The following is a 22,674-nucleotide window of genomic DNA, read 5'->3' as shown; positions in this document are numbered from 1 at the left end:
TATTAATGAAATACGAGACATGAAAACTCGTCACATTGAGGACGAGTTAGGTGATACGCTTACAAGTGGTCATCAGATGACAGTCATCTGTGATCGACAAAGAAAAGAATGTGATATAGGCACCTTGAAGTTATATTGAGCGTGCATGCGAAACCGTTTCTGTAACCACTCGGCCACGGGTCATCTACGGAAATGGTAAGACAAAAAAAAAACCAAACAAACAATGTATAGATATAACAGGGGGAAAGTCAATGCCCACTCAACTAACGTGGCCGTGTGAACATCTATTGCATTGCTAGACGGAAAAGCGGCCTTATAACGACTGAGGTCGCTATGCCATTTCTGGCAACTTGGGAAAAATACGTCCCGCAGACATAAAGCCTATAATCGGCTGGTTTTGATACCTTGCCTTTAATCACAATTTTCAGTGTAATGACGTCATCAAATTACAAAACAATGACATCGTCTTGAAAGACAATTGTTCAAAGTACAACACCTCAGTCGTCGTCATTACATACTATGATCGGTTTGACAAAGTCAACCTGCAAAATTTTGCTGCAGTCGAAGCAATGTGGTCTCCAACACATAAAAAAGAGGGATATGGCGTGTGTGTGTGTCTGTGTGTGTATAGGTGCGTTTATATACGAACGTGATTTCTACATGGACCAATATGTAATACAAAATTGAAGAAAAAAAAGTAAAATAGCTAAGTATTTTGTTTCGTGATCTTGTGGGGTTCGAACCCGCAACCTCACGTCTCTGAGACGTCGCCTTTAACCACTCGGCCAGACGCCTCGACGAGAAAATATGACGAACGTAAACTTATGTATGTGAAAGATACATGAGGAATCGTTTTGTCCACATTCCATTTTCATTTTCAGTTTTTAGCTGCAAAATTGTCAAACTGATGAGGAGATTTCAAAGAATAAAATGCATGATTACTGCAGCTTATTGTCTCAGCTACAACATACTAAAGTTTCAGAGGAAATGAAGCAAAATCAGCTGAGATAAAGGTGCTTAAACGTTGTCAAGTCAATGCACATTAAAAAAAAAAATCACCTCCCATAGACATAACACGTAAACTTGTCTGATTTTGAGTCTTTACCTTTAATAACAATTTGAAGTATGATGGTAAGTCTTCTCGAACCAAGAGTGTGGAACGTAAGCTTCTACGTGAAAGATGAATCATGACGATCACCCGTGACCGACACATCTTCAAAGGGATCAGTTATTAGAAGTGGAAGCCCTCGTGCCAAGATTATTGTCTCAGCAATTCCAAAGCAATGATACCCTTACATTTAGGTATACCATCATTTCCCTCTGAAATCATTGGTATTATTCATGTACAATTGCTTGCCTTGTCCATAAACTTTGCTTTACAAACTTTCAGTGAAAGGTGTCATAACATAATTCTGTAACTCCATTAGCAGTGCTTGACTACATAAAATAATAAAGACATATCAAATTGAACGCTTAGCGCGTATAACTGAGGGGGATTTTAGCCTGATGCTGCGTTATTCACTGCTCAGATACCAACAACACTCATTACCTACGGCTACGTATAGAGAAACAGCCATGACTAAAATAAGGTTTTCCTTTTCTTTGGCAGATAGACACACAACCCCTTTGAACACACTATAATTGACATGGAGGGACATGAAAAAATTCATTACTACTACTAAACAGTGATGCCTTCTACTCATGTGGCACAAGATACCTCTATAGCAACATAAAACCTCTACAATTCCGTTATTGGGTCAAACAATAACAACCTGGAATTTCAAAGAGACGAGCGAGACGCCATACACCTGGCCTAGAATTAATTTATTCAGTTGCCATTCCTGCTCCAGTTGAGTTATGTAAATTATTTTCCGACCTGTCTTGTGCAGTGTAACAGGAACAAACGTAGAGAAAAGGAAAGAGAAAACGAAAGGTGGCAAGCGGGGCACTGTATACCAAGGGCAATTTACAACATTACGTATGATAAATGAAGCAAATCCAACCTCCAGCCTCCGACAAAAAAGGGAACTTGAGTGCCTGTGTGTCGTGGGGTAATGACATCGGAATGAAGCTGAACTGCCACAAGAAAAACAAAGAAAGAGAGAAAAAAAATAATAATAGCGTCCTGCGGGTCCCGAACATCTCGTCCTAAGGTAGTGCATAATGACCATGCAGCGCGCTAAGCGACTATAAAGCCACACGGCTGTCCCGAAGATTGGATATGAAATTTATATCTTTATATCATTTACAACATGAAAAAGTTCATTACTACTACTAAACAGTGATGCCTTCTATTCATGTTGCACAAGATACCGCTATAGCAACATAAAACCTGTCTACAACTCCGTTATTGGGTCAAACAATAACAACCTGGAATTTCAAAGAGATGAGCGAGACGCCATACACCTGGACTAGAGTTAATCAATTCAGCTCCCATTCCTGCCAGTTATTTAAACGTACATGTTCCTGCGACCTATCCTGTTACAGTATAACAATAACCAATGAAAAGAAAAGGAAAGAGCAAACGAAAGGTGGTAAGCGGGACACTGTAACAAGGGGCAATTTACAACATTAAGTGTGACAAAATTAATGAAGCAAACCCAATCTCCAAACTCCAATACAAAACAAGGGAAATAGAGCAGCCGTGTTCACGGGTTACGTACACTTGATAAAATAATACGATAAATGACATCGGAGTAAAGCTGAACTGCCGATAAAAAGAGAAAAAAAGAAAGAACGGATAAAAGTCCTGCGGGAGTCGAACCTCTCGCCTTCCGGTATGGCGTTATGAACAACCAGCGCGCTAACCGATTATGCCACATGGCTGTCCTGAAGATCGAGTGCGAAACTTAAATCTAAATTCTATCGTGAGTGTGTGGACTTGTGATGGCGCTATTCAACTTCCCACAAGTGGCAGCGTGGATTCGATCAATATATAGTTGCAAAGAAAAATTGGGAATCGTTCCGTACAGATTGCATTCTCATTTTCAGTTTTAAACTACAAAATTATCAACCTGATGAGGAGATTTGAAAACATAAAATGCATGATTACTAAAGCTTATTGTCTCAGCTACAACACATTTATGTTTCAGAGGAAATGAAGTAAAATCAGATGAGGTAAAGGTGCTTTAAAAACGTTGTCAAGTCAATGCATGGTTTTTAAAAAAATCACCTCCCATAGACATAACACGTAAACTTGTCCGATTTTGTGTCTTTACTTTTAATCACAATTTAAAGTATGATGACGTCATCAAATTTTAAAACCATGACATGAACTTGAAAGGCAAATGTTCAAAGCAAAACATATCTGAATTTGGGGTAATATTAAGCTTAAACAATAGAGATACGAGCAAATGAATGTCAGAAACAGTACCTCAAAAAAATTAATTCCACTTTTTTGATTTCAGATGATGATATGATGACGTCATGAGTTTTCCTGGCAATATCGGTACTTGAAACGTTATTTCCAATTCATATGCTTTTGTAATATGCAAGAGAAATATAGGGTCAATGGACGATTTAAAGAGCTATGGCGAAATAAACAAAGACATGTTTTTTCACTATATTTGCAGAAAGACGCGCGCGCGGAATTTCAACTTTGACGCCAGTGCATTCCTTTGTTATAGGTCAAAATCGATCGGAAATCAATGAATATTGTTACTCAAAGTATCAGAAATCCAAATCGGTCAAAAAAATTGCATTTTCATGTTAGTTACGCCCTCTGCGCGCGAAATTGCGCGGACGGACGCGCACGCGAGAAAATGTTTGAAACGCTTAAAATTGTCTGAAACTTCGAGATTTCCCATTGGGAAGTCGTTTTGAGCCTTTTAAAATTTTGACGCGCGCAAACGCGCGCGTAATGATGACCTGGGTAACTAGCGTTAAAATGTAAGATAGAGCGTGACCTGAACTTTATGTCCACCGAAAATGATACAGAAATGATATCTAGTTATGAAGTTATGATCGATCATGTGACAAGGTCCGAAAATCACAAAATGGCGCCTAGATGACGTCATAGATATGTTACTGTCATGAAAACCTTATTGTGGCTAGATATTGTTATGAGACATGTTGACTGAAAATGTCATGTTATTCCGTAATGTCATTGTTGAGATATTGACGACACAAAATGTGGCAGAAAGAAAGAAGAATAAAAAAAAAGAGAAATTTTGACAATCACAATAGGTGATACGCTGATAGCGTATCACCTAATAAAGAAAACTCGTCAAAATTGTACTTTTTAAAGAAGAACGCATTTGTTTGACTTGTTACTAATTTCTGAAAGATTTAAGTCAATTGCTCGTTCATGATGCTGTATGGAAAACCAATCACGTAAAGTAGGATTTGTTTGATCACTAAAATAATATGTTTGTTTGTTTGTTTGTTTTTGTAGGGAAAATTCTCTTAACTAATGAAACTTTATTTCCATAATTAGCTTCCTCAAATTAGCTTTTGTTTCCATAATTAGCTTTCCAGGCCTATATTAAGCGAGGTGGGTCATACACAGTGGTACCGGGGAAGCTCTTCATCCCAATTAAACAATTTTGTTGTATACACTTGTACCCGTACATTGTATTCTTTATGAAAGGGTTCTCCTCGTCATTCTGGTTATGGCATAGCAATAATTATGTATGCATATTAAAGGAACAATTGTCTATTCCGTCGATACTTCTATCATTTATGTACGACTTGTATTTGTTTATTAATGTGTTTATCATATACAATGTACAATGTATATACCATTACATTTCACCTACATGTACTAGGATTTACGCACAATGCTTGTTCATGGGTCTTGTTTTAACCCAATATGAGAAAGGGCAAATTCTCGTGGGGCTAGTACTTGGTACTTGTGGTTCACATATGCAGAGGGTTTAAGGGAAAATGGTTTAAGGGGAAATGGTTTAAGGGGGAATCTCTGAGTGTTCTGAGACATTGGAGTAAGAAGTAGACACAAAATATATATGCTATAGTGTGAGAGAAATGTATGTCATCAAATTTGCATAATGATGAAGGGTAGTCACGCTTAATTTGTGGTTCAATTGTGTAGTTTCCCGATGTCCAGTCCATTTCAGTTTTTTTTCTTTTTACTCATCAAGAATTTCCGAACATTGACTCATTGCAAAACTCATACACGCATGAATTACCTTTGTGATCATTGATCAAGAGCTTTATTAAGAGGAAATCTCTTTAAAAAAAGATAAAGAGAGGGGGGAAAAAAGAGGTCATAGTGAAAACCTCAACGGCCAATACGAAAAATTAATGTTCCATCAATTGGTACATTGTACATGTACATTGAATATGAATATAGACAGCTGCCTCCAGATCTGTTAGGGTCTGTTAGATATAATACGATGTGTAAGCAATTTTTGCAGAAAAAAACCCCGAAACAAAAAAAAAAAAATCTATTAACTTAAACATAAATGTATTTGTTAATTTGGAGCAGGATCTTGAGTGAATAAGCAGAAACTGAACTGTCCATTTCAAACAAGTGACACCCCTCCCAATATACCATTCTTCATCTGCTAAAAATGCATAGTAACATTATGCACATCCCCTAATCCACAGATTATCAAATATATCCATGTTATTTCTCCTGAGAACCATTAGTATAAAGCAAACACATTATACGTAAACAAACGTACACATAAAGCAAACTAAAGCGTTGAGTTTGCTGAAGATTATTCCTGTAATTTTGAACAGCGACACAGCGAGAAGATAATGACCAATGCATAATATAGACTATCTGCAGCTTTGAAGATGAGCAGAGGCATGAACGAAGGTAGTATGTATGCAACAATAGCAGACTTCATGAGTCAGTTTGAAACAGAATTGACCAAGAATATCCACCTGCCATGTTTTACTCTGCTCATCAACAAACAATATTTTTTCTTCATTTGTCTTCTATGCCCTACAATGAAACTACTCAAGAAGTGCCACATATGTATGACTACTATCGTATTCAAAGTAGTATGACAAACTTTGCAACTGATTGACAAATTGCCCTGCATCAACATTAATAAGCACTGAATTGATCAGTGTTTTAGTAGTAGCCGCAACAAAGTTTGTTTTCGAGTTTGTTTACTTCACCAGCGATAGGATGAGTTCACATGGACAAAAGGAAGTAAATACAACATTTGTACTTTTTGCCCTGAAATACAAGAATTGCCACACTGTTACATATTTCACACTTACATACGTTTACAATATTGTGACAAGAAAAGAATGGCAATGTAAACTGGTTTAATCATCTGGTAGCAATTACCTGGTTTTCCTAAAAAATACAGTCTCCATAGACCCAGCCACAGTACATGCATACATACTCAACAATATCCTTCACCGAGGTGTGAGTTTTCTTCGATTTGTTTCCCTTTATCAATATCCTTCATTCCATGAAGGTATGAAATCACAACAAATCTGCCTAGAAACAGGAATTATGTACTGTAAAACTAGAAATGTTTGCATGCATTTTAATTTCACAAATTTCGCGAGCGCCAACATTCACAAAATAAAAATGCACACAAAAGTTCTTGCCTACACAATATGCATTGGACGCCAGTGGCAATTTGCGAAAATTTCATGCCACGAGAAAGGTTGTCGGCACCAATTCGCAAAAAAAAAATGTTCATGCTGCGAATATATCGTGTTTTACAGTACTACCCAACAATCCATCAAACTTTACAATGGCTATGACACACAATATGTTTTGTAAATTAAAAACCCTGTCATAAAGAAATTCTTATCAGTACATTTACCGTATATGTTCAAATGGTGTACCTGTTTACATCATACTCCTGAGAATGCATACATACCTTTGTAACTGTATGCATTTCTTAGACTTTGAATGAATAGGGACAATGACATTCCTCATAAATAAGTCTGACAGCATAAATCTAAAGTCACACACGTTTAGCTTCTGTGCTTTCATATTGCTCCTCATCTGAGAACTTGGAATTCTGTATTCTAAATGCAAGTATGAAACAAAGAGAACAAAAACTATCACACTGTCCCCCTGCTAGCATTAATTCAGAAATTGCTGATAAACCATGAGCAACAAATGGAATCATGTCAACAGAGACTCTGGCATCCTCATTTCTGCATACGTCCAGAATCTTGACAAACTAACTGCTAAACTCACGCAATGACTGCCATGTTGATTACCAGGTCTATCACATCTTACAAGCAGAGAGCCTGTAAAAAATAGGAACTACTCCCCAACTGGGCACTCTCTGTGCAAGATCATATCATTTATGATGACAAATTTTATCATCTCAGAAGCATAATTAAGCTCCCTAGGACAGGACATGCTATTGGCAGTCCCCTGATTTAACATCTTGTACACACACAAAAAAGAAAAAGAGCAGAACTTTATGCATCAAACTAATATGATTGGCCAAGCAAAGACCTTTACATTTAACAAACATATGTATACAAGTTACCTCTGGGTGTCCATGGGTAACTGAGGTGGTCACATTTTCTGCCATTGCACAACATATACACATATGGCATAATGTATTGTCAAGAAAACTGTGACTCACATGATAAATATGGACAGCCACACCAACAAACTCAGTTGTACACAACTTTAATCCATTGAGGACGGGTCACGAGTATACTCAAGCAGGTGTCTATGGGAAACGAGTGTTGTAGCAAACTCAGCCCGTCCTCAACGGGTTAATAGCCCCTGCCTAAAACAGAGGCACTCACAACAAGCATAAGACAGCCTTTGTTCAGGCATGCATCCAAATACATTAAAGTACAAGTTGCTGAATGTCTGTAGGACTGTGGAATAAATGGAGAGAGGAACCAGGTGGGGCAACTCGAGATTGACACCATCACGATGATGCCTCTGTCCTTCGTCGGTACCGGATGACGGGGTTGAAGGGCGTGTGGATCATCGTGTTGTAGTTGATCTCTGGGAAGTGGCCGTCGACGAGCTCGAACTCGTACATGCGCAGCAGGACAGACCAGATCGTCTTGATCTGGACGTAGGCAAAGTTCTCGCCGATGCACCTGTGCCGCCCCGCCCCAAAGGGAACATAGGCAAACTTCTCACTGTTGGACTTGTTATCATCCAGAAACCTAAACGAAGAAAATGGAATGAACAATTAATCAATGGGTGAGGCAGTATATATCAATGTTACAACTGAAATGCAAAATAAATTGTTGACCTATGTGTGACCCTGACTCTGTCCCAGATATGTGACTGAATGTGCATAAATATCAATCTATTTATGCAAAACAAATGAAAGTACTCATTTTGAGGGTAAGTCATAAGATTTAACTCCTAGTAACTCCTAATCAGATAAATGGGTAAGTCATCAATCCTTTCATAGCATCCTCTGACGATCTAAAAGGTATGGCAATCTACTCCTTTCACCATCACAGTACATAATAACGGACGCCACGACTGCTACTAAAAAACATGAGGGAGCTTGACAAATTGATTATTTCACAAGTGGTTTCAGTACTAGTTCTTTAAATCTTACTGTAGATCAGAAAGTAAAAGCATCATCCTAATATGTTTCAGTCGACACACATTTCTCAATATTCAAATTTCAAAGGCTTTGATTATGACAAGTATTGCAAAAGAGCATGCCAAGAATATACAAAAGAAAACACCTCATACATTTCTTTAAAAGTGATATATACATTCTTTTCATGTAAAGTGCAGCAAAGAATATGCACCCAAAAACCAAGAGACAAAAGAAGCCCAATTGTTTGAAGAGGCAAAAAAAAAAGAGAAAGACATAAAGCTTTAGTTAATTCCAGTTAGTATATGGCACCTCACAGTAGTTACAGTTATAATGGACTTTATTCGACACTTCTCTTACTTCAATCAATAAGTGATTTTGAAGAGAAAAAAAAAAAATTCATGTATTCAAAATACATACAAGATTCCAGTAGCTGGAACTTTAGCTCAGTTGAAGATTAAAATCCAGAATCAACAAATTTGCACTCATGAAATAAAGCCAGTTTTATAGTCATGTACATAGAATAACACTAGTAATCTTGGTTTAGGCACAGATGAGTGCTGTAACTAGTCTAAAGTTGGAAATGCATGGTCATGAATGATTTCTTTGCAACTGACCTATCAGGATTGAAGTCCAAGGGATCTGGCATCCAGTGGTCCTTCAGACGCTGGTTGACCGTTGGAGAAACACACACTTGATGACCGGCAGGAATGGTCAGACCTTTATAGGTCTGTGCAGAGATGAGAAAGTTAAAAAAAAAAAAATTACAAAGATAATAATGACGATAAATAAGTCAGTAGACAATAACATGATTCATCACGAAAAACAGAAACCCTTCAATGCATGGTAACTGAAAAAGCAAGAGTTTTGAGTTATTACAAATACTGTAAAAGTGGTTTCTTTCGCTTACAGAAACTTTCGCGGTTTCCATCGGTGATGACTTTCTTGCGTGTGTTTAAATTCGCGGTCGGTAATGATAGCATTGTAACAACCGACGAGTTCAAAACATCTTCGCATGATGTTAAATTCGCGGTTCAACATCAATGCGCGAAAAGCGCGAAAATAAAACCACCGCGAAAGAAACCACTTTTACAGTACTCGCCATTTCAGAATGCATCACAGCTTTAAGACATATATACCTCAAATCAACAGAACAGTATCACATAAGTGCATGCCAATATGCAATCTATATAATAATTGCATAATCATGCAATGAATGACAACCCAACAGACTCAAATGTGCTATGGTGTAACTGCAAGTAATTATGAAATGTATGAAAGGGACCCTGACATCCATTTGATGAATGGCTTCACAATTGAAAATGCTTCCTTTTGCATATCTCATGTCATGGATGCAATTTTATATGCAAAAGAATGAAAAAGCTGCTGTGCCAGCAGCAATCTGAAATCTTTAACACTAATTATAAAGCAAACTGTTCTTTCATTGAATTTTTACAACACGGAGGCGAGAAATGAGTAAAAATTAAAATAGCAAGGAGGTACACATGTAATAAGGATAGTGTGTTATCCTTTTTTTCGCAGCAGTGTGTTTTACACAATACCTAGGAGAGTTCTTCATTCATTCGAGAGTATGGTATTGTGTGCCTGGTTGATCCCGTTTGCTGACTACTGCTAGTCACCTGGGACGAACCACAAGGGTCGGCATCATTCACCTATTTCCTTGTGTGGGTGGGTAGGTGGACCACTTCATCGGGTTGGCACCCTGCTCTTTGCGATTAAAGAATGAAGTGGGATCTTTTATGTGTGTGTGTCGTGGCTAACACACACACAGGACCTCCATTTAACTCTTTATGTGCCATGGTGGAAACCCCCTGTGTGCCACATTATTCCGAGACATGAAGGTAGTCATGCTTTAAGAAAGAATTCTGTTTTTCCAATTTGTATAACTTCTACAAATTTCTGTTAAGCTGGACATAATAGAGAGCAAAGTTAGAGGAATGCCAAACTTTGTTTCTATATACAATGTATAACAATTCTATTTTCATTTTTTCTTTTGAATTACCAGTTGCTACATTACTGTAAAGGCATGACTTTTGCAAATAAAATAGTGACAGACACTTATAATGTACACGCAAATCTAGTTGGGAACACCGCTTGATAGTCAATCACCACATAGAATGCAAGCCGTATGTGGGAGGAACAAAAGCGCGAGAAACTCTTTGATTGTACCGCAGAATTAGCGATTTATCGATCGGTTTTGGCGGCTTTGTTTGTTGAGCAGAATATGCGAAGTTGGCATGCCGTCGACTGAGCCGGACGTGCGAACGTGGCACATAAAGAGTTAATGTCCTATCTGAGGACAGAGTGTTTTGCCTCTTACTAGAGGGGACAGAATGCTTACACACAACATTGCTCAGTGAGACTCGGGGAATCGAACCCGGTACTCTTGGATATGAAGGTAGATGCGCTACTGACTAAGCCATATCCCCGCCCTTGCCTCCAAAGTAGCTGGATTACAGGTGCACACCACAACGCCCAGCTAGGAGAGTTCTGATTACTATACTTTATTTGAATCCTCAAAAACATGGTAATTCAGTTTTATGTATGATACAAGTTGTATGATTGTACTTCATGCGTCAAGCAAGTGGAAAAGTGGAGTAGAGACAACACTGTAATTATTATCATCGTATGTTTTTCACAATGAAATTGTCTCTGTACTCACCAGTGGAGACTTGGCTACTCGCATCATGGTCATAATTGGAGGGCGGAGCCTCAAGGTCTCCTTCACACAGTTATCCAAGAGTTGCATGTCCTTAATCTGAATATTAATAACAAAAACAAAGACAAAATGAGGACACAACTATTTGCAAGTCAGGCTTTACTGTACCCAACAACAACAGCGCTCTAACGTTATAGACATGAATGACATTCATATCTATAATGACAACAACAGTGACCTTAACATTGTAGATGAATGAAAGTCAAATTGACAACTTGTACTGCTTTGAATCATGTTTTTTTTTTCTTAGATGGAAATGAATAAACTATTGAATTGAATTGAGTTGAATTGAAATCATTATATCATGACTTTGAGTATGGCGAGCTGATAGTCATTGCATTGTGAAAGTAATTTTAATTTTTCCTTCAAATAATGACTGTCTTTATGATTTGCATCAAAATGTAGGATATGGTGACTCACTCTACACTTGACCATTTCAAACTAGCAAGGACTGCAAGAATAAAATAATGTGATCTACAAGCATGTCTAAGTGGGGCAAGTTCATTAGCTGGAAACACAAATCATGAGTTCCGGCAAAAGGAAGTGACAATTCAGCCAAAAGTTGGGGTATCATACTTTTGAATGAAATTATTAACATGTTCTGTGTGGATGCCAAATTTTGAATGAAATTATACCAATGTCAATGTAAATGGCACATATACCATAAGCAGCATTTGTGTCACATGCTTTCCTTTGCTAGAGTAGGTAGATTTGTCCTCTCTTTAAAAAAAAAAAAAAAAAAAAAGACTGGCAGAAAAGTCTGAACAAAGACTACACACATAATTCTGACTGACCTGCTCATATGTCATAGATGCTGCATTGTCCCCAAGGATTTTCTCCTGCTCAGCAATACAACGCTTCTGTGAGACGGGGGAAGACGCATGAAATGACAGTGTCATGAAAGGTACCCACGACATGATAATAAGTTGCAAAAGAACAGATGTGATATCAATAGTTATACAATTTTTCAACAAAAGTAAAAACCCTGACACACACACATCACAAGCATCTATGGAAACGGAAGTAATGAAAATTCCTTTGGAGATAAACACTTCAATGATCGAAGTGCTGATGTGTTGGATTTTGGTAAGTACTACATTCCAAATTGGATTCCCATACACTGGGATGAATGCCTCCACACCTGTGTAATCTTGGTTACTGTCACATCCAGGTCATGCACTACACATAATACATTTGCAGATTATAATTGAAGGGGTGGGTGCAATATAGTGCTAACCCACACTTCTGTCAAAATTGAGTTACATGCATTTTCATAATCCTTATCCTTCACTCTAACCTCCGTGAAAATATGATATTTGAATTCAACCAACAAGATGGTAGAAAATGCATTCATTCATGTTATATAATGTACAATGTATGGACTTTCAAAACATTCAACAGCGATTATCTCAAAATGAGTTTTGTGTGGGTTAGCACTATATTGCACCGACCCCTTCAATTTTCTGTTTCAATGGGATATATTTTTCTTCGAAGCTCTGGAACAGAAATATATGTTTTGCTTTGTTTTTTTCCCCCTCATCTCTTTGCTGAAGTTATTTGCAAGAGAGTTTCAGAGGTCTTAATAAGTCTTAACCAATGCCTCCATGGTTTCACTAGTAATGCCTTATATTCAAGTGTGTAACAATATCAATTCAATATCTAATTAGTTCTTTTTGTGTCATGGTGTAAAGCCCCTGTGTGCCACATCATTCTGAACCAGCAATGTAGTCATGCTTTGGGAAAACATTCTGTTTTCAAAATTTTGACATGTACGTGACATGAATGGAATCCCAAGTAAAGCTTTCACTGTACTGCGGCATTTGGCGATTTACGTACCAATCGTTTTAGGCGGGTATGTAGGTTTGAGTAGAATATGTGAAGCTGGCACGCCGTCGAATGATCGAGTCGGGCATGAAAACGGGACACATTAAGAGTTAATGACTACAACCTAACATTGGGTGAATACAGTCAATACAAACTTTGGGCAAAAATGAATGACACACAAATAACACAGTGAATACAAATCTACAACAGCCAACTAGTGTGTGTGTGTGTGTGTGTGTGTGTGTGTGTGTGTGTGCGTGTGTGTGTGTGTGTGTGTGTGTGTGTGTGTGTGTGTGTGTTTGGGGATGGGTGTACAATGTACCAACCTGTAGTTCTTTGTTCTGGGCCACAAAGAATCCCAGCCAGGCACTGGTTGTGGAGGATGTATGCTGGCCAGCCAGAAGGAGGCCAATGCACATCCCAGCAATCTCTTCATCTGATAGAGGGCGCCCTGACTTGTAGCGTGAGTCGATCAGCGTCTGCAACATGTCGTCCTCAACGCCCGTCTCACGTCGCTTCGCAATTGCCTAGGTGGTAGCCAGTTTGGGAAATTATCACAATCAATCCGTGTCAAAGCATTTATGGTATCTAACCCACACGGAAAAAAAAAAGTGAGAGATTACAATGTACTTTGTTTCTGTTCACCTCATTACACTTGGTACTTCTTGAATAATTGTGTGTGTGTTTCTTATTGCCAGGTTGGGCAAGCCTTGGGTATGCCCCAAGAAGGTGTCAGGGTTGCTACATTTTTTCACTGTGAAGGTAACTTGGAAGAGTTTGAGTACTTTCATAAACTGATATACTGCCATGTTACAGTTCAACACTTCATTCCATTTGTTCCTGAACTCAAGAATATTTCATGACAAATACTGTAAAACTAGAAATGTTTGCGGCATGAAAAGTTTTGCTATGGAGCTGACAGCCTTTTTGAAGGCATGAAATTTTCATGCATTGTCTCTAGCATTCAATGCCTATAGTGCAGATATGAACATTTGAGTGCATTTTAGTTTGGCAAATCTTGGCTCTCATGATATTCATGAAATTTCGGGTTCCGCTATCTACAGTGTAGGCTGTACATGACATGAAAGTTTCTGTTTGCAAATGGAAGATGGAAATTGCCTCAAATTTGTCTGCATTTAAAATGACACATAGTATGCCTTGAAGTCTACAGGGACTATGTCTAAAGTCATGAAATTCTTGCATTAAGTTGTTTTTATAAAATCATACAAATTAGGCAATTGGTTGAAATAATTTTCATTTGTGAAGCACAGCCATGGAATGAAAAAATGCCATTTGTCCTTCAGCAAAATCTGTGCGAAATGTAATAAACAACACTGAAATTATACGTGTTATGGTATCCAACTTTTCTGATGACAGGAGAAAATATGCAGATCTCATTTTTATCTCTACCTGTAAATTTCAACCCGTTGACGATGGGCTGATTTTGCTATGACACACATTTCCCATAGACACCTGCCAAATATACTTGAGACTAGTGGGTTAATACAAGGCCTACAGTGACTACCTATGCCACCCACAACATAACATACTACTACCAAGTCAAAAAGCAATCACCCTTCATAAGATGCATCGTGCCTGAAGCCTTACGAGCTAACCTTGTAGAATATTTCCTTGATCTTTTTGTGGGCGCGGTCCCGCTTGATGAAACTGGGGAAGGGGATCCAGCTGGGAGCCAGCCAGGCCAGGTGAGTGAAGCCCCCGTCCAGGTCTGCGTAAAGCTGGGCCACCTCCTCATTTAGAGTGCTACGGATCTCCTTGCCTGAAACACATTATAACAAAAACAACTCAGATAGAGCATTTGTTCAGAGATTCCAATCCTCAGCGTCTCTCAAATGGAAGATTCTCCGGGTGGTATTTTAGCCTTATTTTCAAAAAATATATGACAAAACTTAAGTTGGAAGGGAGAAAGCTAAATTTTAAGTGGGAGAAAATACAACAAAACTGGAGACACACAGCTAGAGTGGGAGAAATCCAGAGTCATGCGAGAGGATGGGAGTTTTTGTTTTTGTTTTTTTTTTTTTTTTTTGGGGGGGGGGTATTGAGAACGTCCATTCATATATTGACTTTTACAGTTAACAAAAACATTTAATTGTTATCACAGATGCAAGGAAGTGTGGGATGAAATTTGTTCATGTGAACAGCTAGCATAATGGCTAGTCATGAAAGGAGTTGATAGGTTTTAAATTTATCAAAGTCATCTACTGTACTCTTATAAATGCAACTAAGGCTTCTCACTCTGAAGAAAAAATTTTTATTCCTGAGTTGGAATGATGGTCTTTAAAAAAAAAAATCAAAACAAAACATACTCATGAACAAACACTCAAATAAGAATAGTGTTAAACACAGAGATCTCTTCTCTTTAAGATTCTAAAATTTCATTATACATTGTACCTCAGAGCTTGCCAAGTTCCCATAGACAATGGGTACACTGTACTTTAGAAATGATTACCATCATCAGGCACATTCACAATTGCTGGTACCTCTCCTTGAGCTGTGACTTTGCACAGAGATGCAAGTAGACAAGACAAGGGCACTCAGTAAAACATGTGCTATCTAGTGACACAAGCTGAACTTGACCAGAAAAAAGCAACACTACTACATGTTTGCACACTCTGTGAACATTCTATAATGGTGCACTATCTCAAAAACAAATATTCATCTGTTTGCCTTGCGACAATATTGTGCCTTGCCACCAATAGTTAAAATTTACTACTGACTTGATATAACCCTTGGAGTTCAATGTCTCCTCGGTGTACTGTCTTCTGTTGATAACAATATGATAAACTCTTATAATCAGATCTGTGAGGTCATTAGCTTTTACCAGAGCAATCGTCCTTTGTACATGATTTTGCTCTGAATGTGTCACATACTATAGATAGAACCTTTTTCCCATGGTGTTCTACAGAAGTGAGTAGTGCAAGGTATAAACTCATAATGCACATTCCTATACCATACAAAAAGAAATCACCTATGCCTGTACAATCCTCCCCATCCCATATAACTGTAAAAACTCAAACAGCGGCGGCGCTATTTAATTTCTCTAACAATGTGTTTTAAACACTGCTGTGAAAGTGCACAGCTCACGAGCTCTATTTGTGACCGTGCATAAACCAACCAAAAGTTGCATGCCCTGATTGTATGTTACGACTCAAAATATGTGCGAGGAGTCAAACGTGTCAGTCTCTAGCTTTCTTCATATTCTGAAAGAGCAACTCTGTATGGCTCATAAAGCGAATGGGAAATTGTGTGGATTTTTTGGCAAATCTTCTACAAGTTACCCCCCCCCCCTCTTTTTTTTTTAAGAATAGTGCGACTACACAAAGATGTCCTAGGTTCCCATATCATTTCTTTAGTAAAAAAAAAAGAAAAGAAAGAAAGAAAGAAAGCAACTTTACACACTCTTCACTTTCAACTTTAATAACTTTTGAAAAGATGATGCTACTACTTTCAAAGTTGATATGGGTCATGAATAGAATGTGCCTCTTGAGTGTGCAAAATTTCAACTTGATTCAATAATCTATTCCTTGTGGTTGCTATGGAGAGTTACATCATGATTTTTGTCCCATTCATTGCACAGAGCAGAGCTTAGTGAGATTAAAAGTGCTTGAATAGACCCTCAACTTCAGAGCCTCTTTTCTCAGTAAACACTTGCCCAAAGTGTACATTCTGTCCATCATTTAGATACATAGGTTAGGAAAGTCCATTTCCATTGAATTATATATCATTCTAAAGCTTAGAGTCTGCTCTTTTAGAATCTTCCCTTGACTAAATATCTGTGCCTGGCGATATTTTGTTGGTTTTGTGATGCAGGGTCAAATCTAATTGTACAAGAAAAACATGAAAAAGTATGACTTCATATCTCTGATTAAATACAGTGCAATGACTGTCTGACTTCCACTTGAAAAAAGACCTACAGCAGTCAAAGATTATATGTATATACAGGGTCTCACATTAGCAGTGGCCCGAGGCTACTAAAGATTGATGCTGAGCCACCAAATTTCCACAAGAGCTATCTTTTGGTGGCCCAATCTGGAACTTATGATTCAAAATGGATTATTATGTTTCTGTTATTTCGGGCCACTACATTTCTTTTTTGGGTCACTAAAATTTCAGATTTAAAGATTTCAGTGACCCAAATGGGCTAACAGTGAAGAAAGTTAGTGTTGAGCCCTGGTATAATGTCAAAGTGAGTGTTTACTTTGTAATAGTTGATTTTTCTTACCATGCAGACATCTACTGGCAGTCAAGATGATCAGCTCAGACAGTGCAACAAAGAGATCTAGAGAAATAGCAAATCCATGTTGTCGAATAGTAGATGTTGACATTAAGCACAACAATCATTATCATTTCCATCACAAAAATGGAAAAAAAAAGCCTGATAGAAATTAAGAACACACACAAGCAAAGAAAGTTTTACACTTTCATGTCCTAAAACCCTGAAACAAACAATCAAACAAGTGCATCCAAGATTCTTTTACCACTACCATGAAAAGAAAATTCAAGACAACAATTCTAATGACGTACTTCTTAGATGCAAATTGGCAAATTGAAGTAAGACGCTGATTTTCTGATTATCAGTAGCCGAGTGGGAGATCATTGAGCACGCATGTCATCTCATCTAGTACTTTAGTATCAGAAATGGCCAGAGGAAAGTTTTAGGCAAAACAAATAAGCCGACAGAATTAAGAATACATGTATTCACTCTTACTTCCCTTCAAATAATAATGGGCTTGTCAATATTTACACACAAAAGAGGCTGCCACAGAAACGGGGCATTTCTTTCTTACTTTTCTCTCCGCTATCACCCCATCGCTTGAAGTATTCCCTCGTCTCTTCCTCAATCATTGGGATGTGACGCTTGAACTGTTGGATGTTGAGACCAGTCTTCAGTATCTTCTTTTGCTCCAAGAACACCTTCATTGTACAGACAATTGAGGAATGTCTAGTTACTAGATTTATTCACCATCTACACGTATATCAATACTGAGGGTCATTTTTTTTCCACACACCATCCCACAAAGGCCTAACATACTTACATACACTGACATGGAGGGTTTCTACTTGAGTTTTGTTTTTGCAGAAATGTCACTGACCTGCACTTTCAAATGTTAATTGCTCAAGGCAGGACACTGATAATCAAAAATCATAATTATTGCAAACCCCTCTGCTGATAAGGGAAGATGAGGTCTATTATGAAAATTTGATTCTGTTTGATCTTTGACTTATCTGACTTTCATGTTACAGATCTTTGATACACTGTATCTCTGTTGAATAAAAGGAATTTAGTTGTTTCTAATCAACAAGCTGTCTTCAGCTTGTGATCATACTTGCCAGTGATATTTTACTATCTGTTCCATCATGGTACATGAAATACACCACACATCCTTCCACTTTTGATGGGTGTGACAATGTCTCTATACTCAGTCCCCCAAAAGAGGGATGTTCTAAACACAACTGACAAGAAAGAACCACTGCACTGACCTGGTTCGGCACATCGTAAGCCACCCCCTTCCCAAAGACGGGCACCGTCAGGTTGCTGTACACCTCTTCAGCATTCAGCTGCTCATTCTTGCTGTTGAAGAGGAGGGCACTGGCCTCGGAACCCAAGAGGTATGTGAACGTCTTCCCCACCATTGTGAATGACACAACTTCACCATACTAGCATAAAGAAATAAAGAAGGGGGGTGGGGAGTTTGCTATCATGTAGGTATGTTCATATCAAGGTGATCTCTTACAATGGTACTTGCATCTGCTATGGAACTATAACATTATGTGATGGACACACTGTGACGCCCAAACCAAATGACCAATATGAATGTCTACTTTTGAAGACAAAGGGCAGGTACTTACCACTTGGTTTGCCCTGGAGCAAACTCCCTGGCTATCTCTTCTTTCTCACTTTCTTCCTGTCTTTCTAAATAGCATTTTGGAATCAGTGATTATTGCAGCTACAAAGGTGAACCTACTGTATATATTCAGTATATTTAGTGAGTCCACATGAAAAGCAAGATGTCTGCCCATGATTTTTATTATGGCTACTACTAAACACTTATCAATTTGATGCTTGGTACGTCAATCAATGTAGGACAACTTGTTAATCAGTCGCAACAAAACCAACTCGACACAAAATGTCATTAATTTGTTGGTTTTGTGATGCATAGTCACATGTATTCTTCCTTGTAACATATATTCAGATCAATCTGCATTAATAGGAATATTATTATACATTCTTTTTGTATTTCATTTTCAAATAACACACTTCTCAATTATTACATAGACCACAGGTATGGCTGCACCATATCTTATACTTTTGTTTCAAATCTTACACTTCAATCAGATTCAACATTGTTTGAAAATACATATGATTACCATGATCGATATAATCAGAAAAAATTTAAATATTAGATCTGGCTTGGTAAAAACTTACCGTTTCATATGCGTTGACCAGGAACTCAATGGGGCTCTTGTTAAACTCTATGGCCTTTCCAAGGAATGGTATGTTGGATGGAATGCGAGGGGGAAGTGCTGCCGGCTGGAGATGGAATAGTAAAAGATATAGATTATACAATCTGTATACATGCACAATGCACATTGGAACAAGACCTTGCATTCAGTGAAACGTAATCATAATAGGGTCTACATATTGGGTAAAACTGTGATTGGATGATACTTCCAACAATCACGGGTCTAAGTATTTGCCTGTTATTTGTGCTACCTCTCTTCAGATGTCAAAAACTGACTTGTTAGATGATGATACGATATAGTCTAGGGCCTGTACAAATAGATCTACTCCAGCAAGATGCCCCAAAAACTGTTGACCGAAAGATCGGTCTTTATCTGGTCGTCGGGGATGGATATGTTCCGCGGAGATCAACTGCATCTGGCTTCGGGGAATCTCCTCCTAGTCCTAGGAGGGCGATAACATTTAAAAAAAAAAAAAAAATAGAAGACTCTCGGATCAGGACAGATGGATCTTTCTGTCTACTTGTTAATTCATGATTTATTTGCATGGGGCTTTATCAGTCTCGCTGTCACTGTCAGAGCGTGTCAATACACCTACACCTTGACCGAAAGATCAGTCTGTATCTGGTTGTCGGGGAAATGTTCGGCGGAGACTGCGTCTGGCTTCACGGATCCCCTCCTTATACAGGAGGAGAGCGATAAGGTCAAAAAAAAAAAAAGACTCCTCCGGACAGACGGATCTTTCTGTCTACAGTACACCCTGCTGTGTTTAACCAAGGAGGTTCGAGAAATGGAGCCACATCAGTCTTATTCGCTTTGATCCCATGCTTGAAGCCACCACTCAAAAATATTTGAAGTATGTGTCAAACTGGATCTGCCGCTCAGATGCGAAGACAATTGACTCGTGTCTCATTGCATAATCATCAGCCATTTTCCAAGGAAGATATGTCTTTGTGATGGTAATTACTTCTCGCTATCCCTACTTACAAACGATGAGCGGTAGACAATGGTAAAGGCAAGGGAGTGCGCGAATAGAAATTGCTCAAATTGCTGAAATAGATATCAAAATTACTCGAATGTACGTGATTGTACGCTAATCTGACATATTAATTTATAAAGAACTATACTTGAAGATGATACCATATAATAGTTTCATTTTGCGGAAATAAGGAGAAAAGTGATAAAACCGGCTTTCCACGAGGGTAAAATTTCAAAAACTTTCACAAAATACAGCTCAGATTTACACTTTTGCACATATTTTCGAACAGAATTGACTTTTGTTTTATATGCTTTATCATTAGGTGAAATTTCATTGCATTTAAACGAGCAGCATATACCCGATATTATGTTCGCATTAAAAATGAATCTTCAGATTGCTCAGAAAGACAGCGGCTTCAAGCATCAAACATCAAAGGCACAAATGCACCTGTGGAATTCTTTTGTCCATCCATAGAAAACTGACAGCTGATCGAATACTATAGTCAGTTGTAACTCCATCTCTCGAACCTCCTTGGTTAACTTTAACAACAGCTGAGGTGGTATCTACTGCACTTGCAGTGTGATTGAAATTTTATTAAGCAAGAGCATGAGCTTGCACTTTTAATAGCTAAAGTTACACCTTCCTACCTCAGCTCATACTCAACACACCCAATTAAGCCGGTCAAAGACAAGGGAAATTACTAAAAAGCTGCAATGAATGGAGCCTCGGGGGAGGGGGGAGGGGGGTTAGGGAACAACTTACATTCGCTTCACCGGACAGCAGTTTCTTGAAGACCCACGCAATGCTGAGGACAAAGACTGTTGAGACAAGAATCATGGTTGCCAGGTTTATGTCTCCCCACATGACGCCGACTGACTCGAAGAAGCTCGGGTAACTTGCCATCTTGTATAGGACTGTTTAGACTGCTTCGTGTTGGCTAAATTGACTCAAGAAAGCTGATTTGAAGTCGATGCTGTTTTCGGCCCCTGTTTTCTCTCGTACTGTCACCGCACCGGCTACCGGCTGAGTACAGCAGACACACTCGTGGATGACACGTAAAGCCGCCGGTTGCGAAATACCAACCCAAACTTTGTTTCCTATAGGCCTATATTCCAAGCCAATGTTGTCTTCCCTCTTGTGGAATAGTGACTTCGGATCTATCCAATATCTATCCCTGTGTTTTATTTTTAAAGTATTTGTCGATGTCACTCTTTCGGTTGGGCTTGGCGATCGATCTGAACAGCGAGGGTTAGCTCGTGAACGCGTCGCGTACGGAGCGGGTTTCTTCGGGAAATCGGTACATGTAGTATCCCACGGATTTAGCATTCAATCGTGCGATAACGAGCGCACACTGATCGCCTAGCAGACGCTTTTCACGCACACAATGCATGAGGTGGCTCGCCTCCCTTGATAGTACGATGTGTACCCTTTGACCGTAGAGAACCCTCGGACGGTGCGGGTACGTCCATTATGAGTAGGGGGGTTTCTATGATTACACGGGTTCGCCTCGCGTTTGCTTCACCTGAAGATGCGATTACGGGTTTGAAAGATGATGTGTTGAGTCTCCCTTTGCAGAAATTACTTTGTCAACTACCACGAAACTTTTGACCAATCAAATCCAATTCATAATAATCTACTTACTAAGGATTATTGTTTATTACAGGGGAAGCTTCTCTCTCAATCCCTTCCCAATATAAGAAATAACAAAAGAAAGAAAATACGCTTCTGGATAAAAGCCTCAATATAACTTATGAATCTTTGAAAAATATTCTTCTGTATAACACAAACACAAACACATGATTTAATCATTTGACGCTACTCATATTCTTTATTGGATCTTTGTATTATAAAAGCTGGTTATGTCTTGCTCGTTCACGGGGAACGGGTCTTTTTTACCTTATACCCACTCTACTAAAAGGAGGAGGAGAAGAAGAAGAAGAAGAAAACAGCAAGAACTGCTTTAACAGCATCTACATTTTGAAATGGCCTCCCAGCTGATGAAATTCAGATTGCATCAATAGAGTGATTCTACATTGAATAATCATTTTATAATTAGATGATGTGAATAGGCTCTACTGCACGAATTGTTATTGCTTTGCTGTTGAATATCGACTTCAGATGACCGCGAAAACTTGGCGCGAGGCAATGTGATTTCTTTCAAATATCAGACACTT

At 38.5% G+C, this 22,674-nt stretch overlaps 1 protein-coding gene across 1 annotated transcript; it reads right to left on the bottom strand.

Moving 5' to 3' along the window:
* Positions 1-7,456: 7,456 nt before the first annotated feature.
* Positions 7,457-21,722, bottom strand: LOC139739517 (lanosterol 14-alpha demethylase-like). Its single transcript, XM_071650121.1, has 11 exons — positions 21,263-21,722; positions 19,487-19,591; positions 18,541-18,717; positions 17,847-17,973; positions 17,282-17,338; positions 14,655-14,818; positions 13,365-13,565; positions 12,009-12,074; positions 11,158-11,253; positions 9,092-9,204; positions 7,457-8,082 (listed from the first exon to the last, which is right to left on the bottom strand). The coding sequence occupies exons 1-11, from the start codon at positions 21,401-21,403 to the stop codon at positions 7,836-7,838; spliced, it is 1,494 nt and encodes a 497-aa protein (XP_071506222.1). The 5' UTR covers positions 21,404-21,722; the 3' UTR covers positions 7,457-7,835.
* Between the last annotated feature and the right edge of the window lie 952 nt (positions 21,723-22,674).

This window comes from Diadema antillarum, unplaced genomic scaffold (genome assembly GCF_040938485.1).
Source record: "Diadema antillarum isolate AM-2024a unplaced genomic scaffold, OU_Dant_1.0 seq00000802_RagTag, whole genome shotgun sequence".
In the NCBI taxonomy this organism is placed as follows: Eukaryota; Metazoa; Echinodermata; class Echinoidea; order Diadematoida; family Diadematidae; genus Diadema; species Diadema antillarum.
The sequence above is the reverse complement of the archived record's forward strand: the minus strand, read 5'-3'. Positions and strand labels throughout refer to the sequence as shown.